Here is a 15,674-nt window from a genome sequence, read left to right as displayed (position 1 = left end):
CTATTTCTCCATTGATTGATAATTATCTGCAAATAGGCATGCTTTTTCACTGAGGTCACTTATACTCAGTATATTTCTGCATAGGCATCGTAGCTCATGCTCTGTACATATGCCTGGCCCTAGCCCCCATTTCCTTGTCCCAGTGTATGCCACGTGTGTCTTTATAGGAATCGAGTAGATTTTTTTAAAGGTATTCCTCAGAAAAGAAGGAATTGTCTTATATTTGAGTGTTTACAACATCTCTCACATTATAAGGCCCTCTCACAATTAATTTTTTTATTTTATCATTATTTTTCAATTGTGCAAAAATAGGTGGTACACATGCATAGGGTGAAAAACTCCCAGGGTACAGGAGAGCATTTAGAGAGAAGGTGAATTTCCCTCCTCTCTGTGTCTCCTGGTCACGCCGCGCCCCACCGTGGAGACGGCCAGTCACACACGCACCGCACACACTGGCACATCCTCGTAGCTCGGTGCTCAAGCAATTACACATCTTTCTCTTTTTCATTTAGCAACATATTTTAGAAGTAGTTTATATTTATTTAGAATGAAAATGTACCATTTGAGTAAGAAAAATTAATCCCAAAATACCTCCATCAATACTAGATTTGGATGTTTACATAGGGCATTATTTAATAAGATCAGTAATCAAAAAAGAGAAAGAGAAGTTGGGAAGGGTTTCAGATTTCATATGCCTTTTATTTATTTATTTATTTTTCTAATTTTCTTCCCTTTTATAGCTGAGTAGTATTTCATTGTGTAAATAAATCACAGCTTTTAAAAAAGATTTTATTTATTTATCTTTAGAGAGGAAGGGAAGGAGAAAAGGAGAGAGACATCAATGTATGGTTGCCTCTCATGAGTCCCCTGCTGGGAACTGGCCTGCAACCCAGGCATGTGCCCTAACTTGGAATTGAACTGCAATCATGTGGTTTGCAGGCCTGCGCTCAATCCACTGAGCTACACCAGCCAGGGCTCATATGCCTTTTAAACATCACCTTAGGAAACAATCCAATTCTGATTACTGCAATATGGTGGACTTGGTGTCTGGAGAAAACTAAAATTTCTGGGTAAAATATTTACAAACATCTTTGCAAACACATCTCAGCTGGCAGAAAAATGGGAGAAAACTTCCAAGTCAAGAAGTAATCAGAGAGCACAAGCACAGCAGTGTAAGGAGACACAAGAGCTGGCTGGCATTTGCTTTGGGAAGACCCTGTAAGTGCTAAGACCCAGGGCTTGTGTTTTAACAAGCGTGCGAGGGCTCGGAGGCCAAGCCAGGACCCACATTAGGTGGAGGGTTGGATCAGGGAATCTTACCTGGAGCTACAGCCTCCGAAAGGTGATACCCTCAATGAGTCAACTGGAAAAATCACAACTCTGGAGAGCCCTTATGGATGCTTCCCTGTCTCAGTCTTGATGTAGGTGCAAAACAGGCTATTTCCCTTGGAGAACTCAACCAGAAGCACATTCTCTTGCAGAACTGGTGTCAGAATTCACATTACTTGTTTGGCCTGAAACAGACCGAGTGTGAAGAGGTGTTGTGTTGTGGTCCCTGCAGCTGTTCCGCAGCCACACAGGCACAGCCTCTGCTCAGAGTGACTTTGAACCCAGCCCTCAGGAGTTCCCGCAGATAAAGGTTCAAGGAATATGAGCTCCTAGTCAAAAATCATACAAGTCAAAAATAAATAAGTCACCAAAGTCCAGACGAAGCACCAGACAATGGAATGAGGCCCCACAAAGACTACAGACATTGGATTTATTATATAAAGGATGTGAAAGAAGTATGTTATATATTTTAAGAAATAATAGAGTATAAAAAGTATTTTAGAGGAACAAGAAAATGATTTAGAAGATTTGACAAAGAAACAGAATTTCTATACAAAAAGAATAAGTAATAATTAAAATGTAAAAGGCTGCAAACTGGAATATAGATCTGAAGGACTTACCAAGAATGCGGATGGACAGACAAAGAAAGGCAACTATGTAAGAGAGGTTAGGAGACATAGAGAATGGAGTAAGAGATCTAACGAGCATCAAATCCAAGTTCCAGAAGTAGAGGATAAAAGGAATGGCCGAAAAGTAACACGGGAAGCAAGTGCTATAGGCATTTCATTAAGAGGTAACAAGAAAATGTACTGTGCATTGAAAAGATGTCAGACCTTGTTATTAATCAGAGAAATGCAAATTCTAATTGACAGGAGACCCTATTTCATGCCCCCCAAATTGGGGGGAAACTTGAAGCGTCTATAATCCTGTTTAAGTGAAAACAGGGAGCAGTGGAACTCTAGTAAACAGCAGACAGAAGTATAATTCAGTCCAATTATTTGGTTACTTAAAAATATTCTGTTGATAATAAAAACTATGAATGTAGAATAAATTGGCCAAGTTAAGTTTATTCAGCTCTTCATTCAATCAATATTTACTGAGCACCCATACTCAGGAATTCTCTTAGAATGAAAAAATCAGTCTTCGTTTGCTTGAAGGAGCTTAGGATCTAGTGGGAAAGATAATCAAAAATCACACAGATAAACACAAAACTATAACTGTAGAAGACAGGGATGTGTGAGGGCTCCTTAAGAGTGGGGATTAGCTGTGGAGGTCAGGGATGGCTTCCTGAGAGAACCATGTCTGTGCCGAGCGGAGAGAGAACAGAAGGTAAGTGAAAGGAGGTGGAGGTGGTGGTGGTGGCTGGGACAGTTGCTACTGAAAGAGGGACCCACATGTGCAAATGCCCTGATGTTGAAGGTAACATTTAGTTGCATGAACAGAAAAGAGGCACAGTGGCTGGAACAAAGAGGGAGGGACTGAGAGAGAATATAATGGAGGAGAGAGAGGCGCTGGCGATAACCAGACAGCTGTGGGTGGAGAGGTAGGCCTAAGCCAGACCAGGAAGGAAGGGCTTCGGGCAATGGGAAGGACTTTATACTAGGTCAATGGGAAGTTTTGAACATGTTTTTGAGCAGGTGACTGAAATGATCAATGGAATGAAGGGGAAAAATAAAAGAATAAGACCATCAATTAATTATAAATTTTAAAATTCCATTAGGACATGGAGTTAAAAAAAGTCTCTGTGACCACTCTTCCCTGCTCACTTAGGTGTGACTGTGCCAAGAATAGCTTCAATCCCAGTTCCCAACAGCAGCCAGGCACATCTGTGCCCTCACACTGCGATCTTGGCTCTGCCTCTGACTGGCCCACCAGGGCGGGTGGTACCCCCTGGTTGGGAAGTCTTCCCCCACCGCCTCAGCAATAGCAAGTGAGATTTAAGCCTCGTTGGTGATGCACTTGGTGATGGAGGGAGCAAAATTTAACACATTTACTGCTTTGCAGCTGAAGTAAGTGATTCCTCCATTGTTGAGAGTAAAAACCAATTTGCCAGTCAGTGAAGCAGATATGATTCAAAAGAAGCACAAGGACCCTGAGATGGATGACCTACTGTGTCTTCTCTGCTGGCGACTGAGTTCATTACAACACAGTGACCAGGAGCCAGGCTCTGTTCTGAAGCTCAGATAGCGCAGTGCACTATTCTACATTCTCTGTGCCTGTGGCCCTGTCTAGTTCCAGGTTCTTTATTTTCAACAACTTTATTGACAATTTGATAGACTTTTTGTTGTTTTTAAATTTATTTTTCAATTAAAGTTTATGTGCAATATTATATTAGTTTCAGGTGTACAACATAGTGATTAGATAGTTTATACCTTACAAAGTGATCGCCCCAATACAGTTTGGTAACTTTTGAGACACGTCTACACCCATGAAGCCGGTACCCCAGTTGAGATTACGACATACCCATCGACCACCAAATTTCTTTCTGCCCCTTCTTGCCCTGACCTTTTCCTCTTCCACCCCAAACAACTCAAGTTTAAGTTTAATCATTTTTAATCAAAATTCCTGTGGACCTGGTAGGTTGGAATACCTTCTTGAAGAGGCCCTTTCTGACCTGTATTCCAAAACACCGTAAATATCCACCATTTGGGTGAAGTCACTTTGTAGAATATAACCTATTTACTTCATTAGGAATTTTAAGTCTTTGGGAATACTATAGTTTTTCCCAAATCTCAGGATTTGAGAGTACCGTTGGGATGGAAAGGCCATGCATCTCCGGTCCTGTGGCGAACTAACCCCCCATCACTAATGCTCATGTCTACCTTCTAGATCTCAGTTGTGGCAGAGAGGAAGGAGCAGTCTCCACCAGGGGCACTTTTGTTCAGAGCATTGAACTTGTCCTCCAATCCCATGCAAACCATCATGGAAATACATTTGGTGGCCAGATTATGGCTTGGATGGAAACGGTGGCTACTATTTCTGCAAGGTTCTTGGTTTTAACTTCATGGCATGTAATTACGGGACCAGTGGGGTGAGTAGAAAGGGCTCGAGACCTAGTTATCGGGCGAATCAAGGAGACAAGGAGAGGACAGTGTTGTCTTTATCAAAATGAGAAAATTATAAGTCATTTACCTGTTTACCACAGGATTAAACTGTCCTTTCATTTGAAGATGAATCGTTAAGTTTTTAGTTAAAAAATAAAAATGAAATGACAGTTCTCATACTTTACTCTGAATTAGGAATGTTGATCTTGTGGCATTGCACCTCCTTGTGATGACAGTTGTGACAAAGTATCCATAGGTGCAGAATAGAAATAGAAGACAGCCTTCACACTGAAAATCCATCGTTATAAACATCTGAAAAGGCAAGTTACAGTTAGGTCTGACCTTCGAAGATTTGTTAGAGTCACTGTGGCCAAAGGATTAACTGAACGATAAGAGGAGAAAAGAAACAACTTGGAAAAATGCTTTTAAATGTGCCTCAGCTTCAAAAAGCTTATTGTATTCTTAGTAGAACACGTAGGTAATTGAGTAGCTTTAAAGAACACGTGTCCTCTGAAAATGCATTTGAACAAGATTTGCCCTTCTGACAATTTTTGTAACCACTGAAAACTGTTATGATTTTATTTCCCCAAAACTACAAGAATTTTATTAATGCACCTGTAGTTATAACTATAGTTAGAAGCCTGTAGTTATCCTCCCTATAAATTATGCACAAATAAAAGAGAGCTCGTTTTTTAAAATGAGATTGTCATTCTTAATGACAATAAAGCATTTGAACCTATTCTGTTGTAAAAGCCTACAACATAATTAACTATGGCAAAATCTCTTCACTGAGTGTTGGCAGGATTCTTTAGAGTAATTGAAAGACTACAGTGGGAATCTAATATGTAGAAAACAGTGGAAGGAGCTTTCTGAGATTAAATACTCTTTATAGATATTTCCAAGTTCACACATGCAAAAATTGTAAAGCGTGTACCTGTAGCCTTGCAGGCTCTGTGCAGCAGTCTAGGTGATGTCTCCACAAGGGAAAGTGAGCCCTTTGCTGTGTGGGTGCGTCACGTAACTGATAAGCTCAGGGCCTGGTGTGAATGGCAGCAGCTGGTGGCGCTCTTCACGGGTCCCCCTCCACCCTGGGAGTCACCGCTCCCCATGATTGTAGTCATGAGCTGCCTGCTGGGATGAACATAACCCTCAAATTAGAAAGAAAGACATAGTTTTTCAGAGGGACCCCCATGGGGAACAAAACAAGGGCAGGACTGTCACCCAGGAGCAGAAGCACCAGCATCTTGGTAAAGACCCCTCAGCTTGGGGACATGGTATTTCCTCAAATATTTGCAGGTGGTGTACAGAACCACTCCCAACTCGCACGATCCAGCCATTTCCTTCCCTAGAGTTAAAAGATGCTCACTTACAAAACACCTTGAACACTGGTCTTTTGTGCCTGTTAAGCAAATCAGCATTTCCTGAAAGAAATTTTGGAGGATGACCCATTTCTTGTCTCATTCCTTCTCTTTGTTTTCTCAGCCATCTCTGTCAAGCTTCTGAAGTCTGTGGACATGTTTAAGTTCCAAGGACCATCCACCATCGGAGATCACCTCGTCTTCAATGCCATTGTCAACAATACATTTCAGACCTGGTAAAGTGTGTCTAGTGCTCTCACACAGCTATAAACAAATTCAGACTTGCTCATAACATGTTTTTAAATTTTTATTTCAATCTGGAGGAGAATAAAGGAACTATTTTAAAGTAACCAAGGTGCTTCTATTTTTTTTTAAATTTCACTCAATCTTCAGAATTCATAGTCATACATTTTAACCCTGGATTCTGCTTCAGGCCTCCATGTACTGAGTAAATTATGATAGATTGGGTTTTGTCTCTCAATAGAAGGGTGACTGCATGTCCCAGTTGACCCAGGATGGTCCTGGTTTATACCTGTTGTAAGAACTTTTCTTTTCATTCTCAAAAGGGTCCCAGTGATGCTGTGGTCACCAGTTCATAATGGACCTGTCATTTAGCACCATGAAGTTCAAGCCACTTTCTAGTTATTTTTATTACTCTTGATAATGCAATGAAAATATCTGCTTTAGTATTTTTTCTTTTTAAATGAGAAAAAGAACTCAAGAATATCTGTATTTCCTGTCCACTTTTGGAGTTTGATATTTTTAAATTACAGAACTGTTTTGAGGGGAGAAAACTTGACTTTGGCACAATATAAACTCCTCTCATTACCAAAACGTGTCCACGAATACACACATGTAAAATCACAACTGGCCCTTTTCCCACTTGAAATTGGGGAAGTAAAGCAAAAAAGTTTGCACATCAGATCTATAGACCTGGAAAAATGGGTTTTAACAGTTGCATAGATTTGCAGATGACAAAGGAAAAACCCAGGACCCTCCTTCTCTTCTTTGTTTGGCGGAGAAGGTGGTGGTGGTGGGCAGAGAAAGCCCAGCCTGCCCCCTTCTCTGTCCACCGCCCTGTGTCGCCCTCTGCAGTGTCAAAGTGGGAGTGACTGTGGAGGCCTCTGACTGCCAGGAGTGGTCTGAGGGCTGGGGCCCTCACATCAACAGTGCTTTTCTCATTTATAATGCTGTGGATGATAGAGAAAAACCAGTCACATTTCCCAGAATCAAACCAGTGTCAAAGGTAAGTGATTAGCAGAACAGACTTGTTCTTTTTGACTAAATCATTCCAGTCGTTTGTTGACATGATGGTGTCACCGGACCTTAAGTGCCAGCTCCTTGAGTCTCAGTGTCATAGAAATGAGCACTGAACTCAATACAACATCAGGCAGGTAGAGTTTATTGAAAAGAGCTTGTGCACAAGGGAGTTGACCAGAAAAAAGAAGCCAAACTCCCAGAAGGGTTCCTGTGGTTGGCTTACACAAGGGCCTCGGGGTGGGGAAGGGCTCGGGAATGAGGACAAGGTCAGCGTCCCATGATGGTCAGCACTGACAGATGTTTTCCTTCAGCAGTGGATCATCCAAAGGGCCTAGAAATAATGCCTTCACAAATATTCCAGTTACCATATACTTCCCAGGACAACTATTTTGCAGAATATGATAGTAAGAAAGGATGTTATCATTGTACATTCTTCCCTTTAATGATGTGATTAGGTTCATTTAAACTACAGAATTTTACTGAGAGCAAGGAGCCATAGTCAGGCCTCCAAGATGGATTTCTTTCAGTCAAGATGGAGTCCAGACATTTCCCTTCCACTGTCTCAGTGGGGCCCTGAAGACCTCACCTCGGCCGGGCCATGTGCTGCTGTTAGAAGTGCAGTCTCTTCCCCGCCCATTTCTGACTCTCCCACCTTACAGCCTGTTCTCTGTGCTGCTCCACATGCACCCAACTACTGCCACCTCTCACCTGAGGAGCGTCCACGCAGAGACACCAGGTCCCCTTCAGCCTTTTCAGCTGGCTTAGGAGAGGGAGAGACTTAAGATTATAGTACTGAAATATTAGAAATTTATTGGCTTTACTTTGTTTCTTATTTAAAGGATGATTTCAGATGGTATCATGGAGCTATTGCACGCAAGAGAAGTCGCCTAGGCAGGTAAAAGACCTAGGTATAAGATTTTATGGTGCAAGATCTTACCCCACAAATTAAGTAACAAAAAGTTGCTCTCTGGGTCTCTATTCCCAGGTAATGTAAGAAGAGAAGGTCTGAGGTTTTCTACGGTGCTGCAAATTCTTCTTCCTGATTGTTCCACCAGCAAAAGCAGCTTTCAAAACTGCTGATTTCAGTTCAAGACAGTGTCATAGTTACTGTTGTGTGCAAAATGCAGGGAAGAAAACTGTTATTTAACATTTTAATTTTTTTCCAGAAAGTATGTTATTTCCCACAATGAAGAGGTTCCACTCTGCGTACCCTGGGACATTAGCAACCAGGTGATGGTTTTATCATTTGGAGTTCTCCATGCAAAAATCACATCATGACACCAATGAACATTCCCTTGTTCCACTGATTCAGGTTGTGCCATGCAGGTTAGATGAAAAGGTGACTTACAGCAACCACTCACTCAAAATGAAACAAAAACAAACTACCAGTAACTGGTTACCCCTTGCTTTAGTTATGGATACAGTTCCCAAGTTACAGACTCGGGGTTCTCTGCCTCAGAGGTATTTCATGGGATACTGAGATCTGGTGTCTTAGCATGATTTTTGCTGACTAACGTGCCTACCAGTTTGCATTTTTATAGCCCAACAACAAAGTATTGGTTGTTTTCATGTTTTTGGCCATAAAATATAAATGGAAATCCAAGTTTACTTATAAGATATACTTCTAAGGGCAATCTTGTCTTTGCTCAGGACACCAGTTAAAATGATACTAATTTGCTAAGCATACAGGCCTCACTTTACCTTGTCTGAATTCTGAATTAAGAGTTTCAGGCAGAAATTTTTACTTGTAGCATAGTTCTGAGCTCAGCATTGTGGCTTTGCCTCTGACAGTGCCCATTTTCTAAACAGAAAATACTTGATCACATATCTGTGTGTTGAACTCACAGCATTTTAAATATTTGCATTTTAGGAATCCTTGAGTAATGGCAACGTGGAGGATTTCAAAAAACTGGTGGCCAAAAGTGGCCGGGAGGTTACCAGTGCTCTGGAAAAGGTAGGAGGCACCCAGGTGTATGCACAGACAACTCACAGTTCTTCACAAACAAAAACTGTCAGATGAAGGATTCTAAAAATATTCATCTGAAACCTACATAGTTTCATTAACCAATGTCACCCAAGAAATTCAGTTAAAAAGTTAAAAAAGTTTTTTTCTGGTGCTGGAGGTTCTGCTTGTACCACACTGCTTTTAAGGAGGTACAAAAAAAAAAATCTTTGGGGAAAACTATTTCTGAAAGCCACGCCTCTTTCCAGCCCTGCCTCTGCTTCTCCTGGCTGGCCGGTTTGGGGCCCTTCAGATAGGCCCTGCAACCTCTCACTTCTCATTTCCCACCCTTCTCCTCTCCACACTCTCAGATCTTACCTGGTCTTCAAGATCCAGGACAAATGCTTCTCCGTAAAGCCGCTCCTGTCACTCCTGATTGAAGGATCTTTCTGGGAACTCCTTTAGCAATTCTTGAAAATTAATTTGTCAATTAATTATGCACTATCTCGTGATGTTTCTTCCACAGATTCATTGAATTGATGAAAGTCTTAATAGGAACAGAACTTTTTACACATGGTCTTTTCCCCTAACTAGATTATAAACATTTTAAGAAAGAAGACTGCCTTCTTGGTATCTCTTTTAACACCTTTCGCCTTGTTTTTTATGTCATCAAATTTTAATAAACACGTGTCGTTTGGAATTTAATTTTATCTAGCTTCAGAAGTATCTCAGGAGACGCTTTGAAGGGGATGCCCACACTGACCAGTCTGTGAGCGCTGGGGGCCGTTTCTCTCTTCACTGTCTTCCCAGGTCATAGCAGGCTGGTGCTCGGGAGATGCTCAGTAATGCCCCCTTTTGTGCTCACGTTTCTGAGGGCGCAGTTTTCCTCATCAGTGCAGCAGTAGCCTCTAAAAATGCATGACTCTGTTCCAGTTTTCCAGTTTTCTCTCCGTGGAGAGAGTGGAAGTAGATGGCTGGAGGGGCAAGGGGAGCTTTCTAGGCAGACAGTAGCTTGAGCCAGATCTTCCTGGTGGACAGCAGCATGGGTAGGAGACTGGCTGGACCGGAGCAGCTTTTTATTTAGGCATAGCTGAGGGTGAACTAGAAGAATTACAGTGAAAGTCAGAAAGGCAGGGGCCACTTGAAAACCTTTACACAGGACAAAAGCCACTGCAGCAAGGAGGGCAGAGGGAGCTGTTCTCATTGTTCTCTGTTCCCCAGAGGGAGGCTGGGGGGGGGGGGTCCCCGGACACAGAGCTACACCGGACCAGGTCTCCGCCCCTTGCCCCCAGGTCAGTCCCCAGGCACCTCCAAGGAAAGTCAGCCACGCCCTTCCCAGGCCTCTGTAAAAACTAGTTTTGTCCTCACAATGTTGTCTCCACAACATATTTGTCAACAGATACTGTAAAATGCTAAAAATTTGATTTAGGTCCACTAGTGCTATTTACATAAGACATCCAACTCATTAAATAGAATCTTACTCATATGAAAGAAAATATCATGAATAAAATGTTAGCAGGTTCCAGCAGATTTTGAGCCTACTCACTTTAAATTTCATTTTATAAAATAAAATTCTTCAGGTACCAAATGGTAAAATGTTTGAGTTGGTTACACATGGAATGTAACCTGTAGTATTCTGAGCATGAAAGGGAACTTGTTTCCTTGGAGAGCTGGTCTTGGAGGATTTTCTCACTAAGCAAAAGTTGGCCTTTCTGAAATGGTAGGGTTTCACGGGAGCCAACATCAACCACTGCCTCCCCTTGTCTGCCTCATCTGCTTCAAGGCTGTTGACTCTGACAGGGAAGCAGTGAGAGGACTTTCTGCTACTTTCACCTTCTGGGGGAAGGGTTAAAGTATCATTCACTCATGCAAACTGTACTCAGTACTCACTGGGTAAGTCCGGAGAGATCCGTAAGGGCGAGATGTAAGGGTTGGGGACTGAGGAGCCTGACGTTTGCTTTGGCTCCAGCAGGGGAAGCAGCAGCATTGTATCTGCGCCCGGGGAGCAGCTTCCTGGGAAGGTGCTGTGGTAGTTCCCCAGAACTGCTATAACGTTTCCCAGAGCCTGGGTGCTGAGCCGACAGAAATGTATGGGCTCCCAGGGATGAAAGCTAGAAGTCTACGATGAAGGTGTGGGCAGGGTTGACTCCTTCTGAAGGAGTGAGGGAGGATCTGTCCCAGGCCTCTCCCCTAGCTTGCAGGCGATCTTTGGCGTTCCTTGGCTGTAGAAGCATCACCAGATGTCCGTCTTCCTCTTTGTGCAGTGTTCTCCCGGTGTGCATGCCGGTGTGCAGATTTCCCCTTTTCATAAGGACATAGGTCATACGGAATCATCTCTAATGGCCTGTTTCCAAATGAGGTCACATTCTGAGGTCCTGGGGTAAGGATTTTAAGATATGAATTTGGGGAGGACACACTTCAACCGTTAAGGGCTCAGCCCAGGCCAGGCTCTGCTAAGGTTGTGCAATTTGGGCACCTGCCTCACCTCCTCAGAGGCTGCAGAGCCCCTGGCCACATGGCCACCAGGCTTTGATAAGGTGACTTCACTCTGGATTTACACCGGTGAACCTCCTTCTACTCCTGCAGTACAAGGGGCAAAGTTAGACATGCCCGTGCTGGGTGAGTCCCAGCCACCAGCTGGAGCCCTGGCCACAGTTCTCGTTCTGTTCGGTGGGTGCCCAGAGCTGACACCATGTCCCTTGCGGGCTCTATTGAAAGGCAGACTCGGCACCGTGTTCAGTGGGAGAAGTAAAACGGCATAAGCAAATAGTTGCTTCTTTCCTTTCTAAGCCACTATCTGTCACTTTCTCATTTCTTCATTCTCTTCCTGAAGGTATGTATGTTTAAATAAAGGTTTTCTCCCACACAGCCTGGTGTTTCCATCTGCTTGATTCCCACAGTGAAGTCTTAACCCTGCGTTTGTTTGTCTTCTCACAGCTTGTCGTCATGGGAATTATTAGAATATAGCAAAACTCAACATTAACTTCAAAACACCCTAAAAGAGATGGAGATTTAAAATGGGCAGGACAGAAATGTGCTCTTAGCAAAACACATACCTCTGCTTGTTGGCAAAAGCACAGTAGAAAGAGAGTTCAGAGTGTCAAGGGATCCATTCATGTTTCGGCATATGCCAAATGGCTCCCCCAGACAGGGCTCCTCTTATCCAGGGAGTAATGACCATTCAAAAGAAAGCCAGGAACTGGCCAGCTGGTAGGACGAGCCCTGGAATCACAAGGAAAGAATGCTCTGTGCTGCAGACACGTGGTGCTCCAGTGACCCACCGAGAGGTTCAGTTGGTTTAGAGGTGGTCATCTTACTTCCTGGGGTCACCTCTGCCCCCTTGAAGACACAGCTGACATCTTGGCAAAGTGGCCGAGGCTGTAGCCTTGGCTCCAAGGTCTTAGGGGGAAGATGAGGCTCAGCAGTCTGAGGATTATTTTCTTTTGTTCCTGAATAGAGGCAGGGAAACATCACAAAGAGATCAACAGATAAAGGCTGCTTTTTTTTTTCCACGAGAAAAACTATTGCACAATAATTAAATAACCCACCTTCAAGTCATATATTGTTTACAGGACACAGGAATGCCCTCTGGTCAGAGTGCTCTCTGGTGCCATCCTGGCCAGAGCTCTAGACGCCCAAGTATCTGAAGTGAAATTGCCGTCATTGTGACCTGGGTGCCGAGATGCCTTAGCTAGGGCCATCAGCCTGTGTCTCTGTACGTGTGTCTGTGAAAGTGATGTTTTTAAGTGAAAACATCACTTTAATTTTTGTAATGTATTTATTTGTTTGTTCTTATCTTTTAGATAAATATACATACTCTGGAAGAACATGATATTTTGTCAGTTTGGGTTGAAAAGCAAGAAGAAAAACCAGCACACTTGGCTTGTCATCTCTTGTCTGACTTTACCAAGAGAACTTTGTGGGACCCCCCATTATGTGTAAAAATAAATTTAAATTTTCTTAAGCCACCCTAATGTCATGGGAAAGATGACCTCCACATTGCTCAACTTGCAACCTCTTGTTTTATTAACTAAAGTGTATTTTTAAAGCTTTCTCTACACAGAAAAATGCATCAAGTGCTATTGAATGACAAAAAAGTACTATAATAACTTATTTATTGTCCATATATTGAGTGCATGCTTTACCGACATCTATTGTAATCCTACCCATAACTATTTTCATTGAACAAGAATGGTTACCAAGACTGATGGCAATGAAGCGACAGAACCCAAATTGGAGCCCAGGTCCATCAGGCTCTGAGTTCCACACTCTTGTAACTGAACACACAGTCTCATTGCTCTTGAGGAAATGATTATTGAATTGTACTTGTCATTTCTCACTCTTGATATTTAATTGGTGGCTTCTTTTCTTTTCAGTAAAAGAGCATTCCCTGGTGAGAAGCTGGGCGGAGGCCGTGTGAGTTCTGAGGTGAAAGGCACTCCTTGCTGCTCTCCTTGTCTGATCAGAGGCCCCTCCTGTCAGCCTACATCTCTTACCTCTGTCTCCTGCATCCCTGGTTCAGTCTCCCCGACTCTTCCTCCTTTCCTGGACTATGCGGCTGTGCGCCTCATCACAGGGACTGACTGCTCTCGCGCTGCACCACCTTCTCCAAGGAGTTCCAGCTCCTGGGTGCACTGAGCACTTCTAGGACACCTCACTGAAAGGGGAGGATTGGAGAGGTGGGCTTCCTGTTATAGTCAGCGTTACTTTTACTTCCTAATGTTGAGGAGGTAGAGGTTCAACTTAAAAATGACTAAACCTCATTATGATTCATACCATGTAATACATTTAATACCACAAAAGTAAAACACCACTGGCTTTCATTTGCATGGATGCCAGAATGATACAATGTGGTTAATGCTATTATAATAAAACACTCCAAATGAAGAGGAAATACTTCATGATTTTCTTGCATCAGTAATTTGTAGATAATCTATAAGTACAAAGCTTTTAGTAAGAACAATGCCTAAACTGTGGTGGTAATTCTTTTCAAATGTTTCTCCCACTATTTTCTATTTTGCCTGACGTTGTAGCCAAATTGAACTTGAATGAATGGAGGAATGAATGCATGAATTTTATTCCAGCTTACTTTTCTTATGCACCTACTACAATTCAAGTACTATGCCAGGTGTTTTCATTTAATCTTCACAATAACCCCATAGATATTATTATCTACACTTTATAATGAAAAAAAGGAGAAAGTGACTTGCCTAACACAGCATAGCTCCTGAGTGGCAATCTGGGATTGAAAGGCTCCAAACTTTCAATTTGTTTGACTTTCAAGTTGTTTGACTCCAAACTTAGTGCTCTTTCTAATATACCATGTTCCTTTACGTAAGAGTTCTTCTTGGACTGCCCATATAATTCACTAGTATTTACATATTATTACTCAGTCTTATGAAAAATTAATTTTGTAGAAAACAGCTAAATGCTTTTCTCTGAAGTGTTGAAGCCAGTGAGCTCAGTCAGGTGGTCACCGTTCTCACCGTCACATGCAGAATTATTTCTTCTGACCAAATGGCTTTCTAAAGACGGACTTTGGGAAATGACATTGGATTTGGAGGGATGGTTTTGTGGACAGAAGGGTGAATGTAGACAGCAACAAAAAAGTTATACAAACAAACAGAGGAAGTGAATGCCTTATTCTATTAGGCATAAAAATACAGCCTTTCTTTCACTGTTCTGTTCACATAGGTCCTGTAAAGTCATGGATTGGGTGAGTGAAGACGATCCAGATATATTACATTACTTGTCCTACAGTGAATGGTGACAAACCTAAAGACTTGGTTGTACTTGTATCACGAATAAGGCCTCTGAAAGATAGGTGAGTAAATGAAGTCAAGTGTTATGGCAATGTTTTATAGTGTAGAGTAGAAAGAAAAAGTTGAAATGAAAATAAGGAAATCAATGCAAGCATTTCTGGTCTTGAATGATATTCATCTGAAATTTTTCTAAGTGTACCTTATAGTTATCCCTAAAAAAAACCCTCAAAACGATTGTACATTAAGATTCCTAAAGCATTCCCTTTCCTTCTTCTCCATTCAGATGTAGAACTGATATTTAACAAACATTTGAAACAATCCACTTTCAGTAAAAATGTAGTAAAAGCCAAATGAAATATCAGGAATTGGTTTAGGATTCATGAAGGCCGGATTGTGCTAGACATCCCAAATGGCAGCTGCTTGTGGGGCTGCCAGTCAGCATTTGCCCAGGCTTCTCCTACATGAGCATTGGACTTCACCGAGCAGTGTCTAGGTTCCAAGGAGAAAGGTCCCAAGATCAAGTGTTCAAAGAGACAAAAAGTGGAAGCTGACAGCTGGAACTGGCCAGCATCTTTTCTGATGTCAAAGCTGGCCTGTACAAATAACCCCACAAATGTATAAATACTGGTGTTCATGGGTGTTTGGTGTAGTATCATTTATTATAAAAAATCTAGAAATAAATCAAAGCTCCATCTTATAAATTATGGAACCATGCTATGGAGTACCGTCCCAGAATTAAAAAGGATAAAGTAACAATAAAGGCACCTCCAAAGATTTATTGTTAGGTGAAAAATGAAATTATAGACCAATAATTATTAAATGATTATATGATTTATGTAAATCTCATGCACTTATAGAAAGGTCTGGAGCGACGCACACCACAATGTTAAGTGATCATCTCTAGAATGGGGTGCAGTGTGACCAGGGGGAACTGAAGGAAAACTCCTAGATTCTAGTCTGTAAGGTTCCCTATTATTTG

At 42.1% G+C, this 15,674-nt stretch overlaps 1 protein-coding gene across 1 annotated transcript in view; it reads left to right on the top strand.

Moving 5' to 3' along the window:
- Positions 1-15,674, top strand: part of ACOT12 (acyl-CoA thioesterase 12) — a 40,377-nt gene that overhangs the window by 23,941 nt on the left and 762 nt on the right. Inside the window, 11 exon segments of the mRNA XM_053664451.1 lie at positions 4,159-4,315; positions 5,856-5,870; positions 5,872-5,967; positions 6,827-6,977; positions 7,831-7,886; positions 8,158-8,221; positions 8,862-8,945; positions 12,737-12,859; positions 12,861-12,871; positions 14,628-14,664; positions 14,666-14,757. Of these exon segments, the coding sequence (XP_053520426.1) occupies positions 4,159-4,315; positions 5,856-5,870; positions 5,872-5,967; positions 6,827-6,977; positions 7,831-7,886; positions 8,158-8,221; positions 8,862-8,945; positions 12,737-12,859; positions 12,861-12,871; positions 14,628-14,664; positions 14,666-14,757 (886 nt within the window).

Source organism: Artibeus jamaicensis, unplaced genomic scaffold (assembly GCF_021234435.1).
Source record: "Artibeus jamaicensis isolate MK-2021 breed Jamaican fruit bat unplaced genomic scaffold, CSHL_Jam_final contig_373, whole genome shotgun sequence".
Classification (NCBI taxonomy): domain Eukaryota; kingdom Metazoa; phylum Chordata; class Mammalia; order Chiroptera; family Phyllostomidae; genus Artibeus; species Artibeus jamaicensis.
This window is presented reverse-complemented; position numbering and strand designations above follow the sequence as displayed.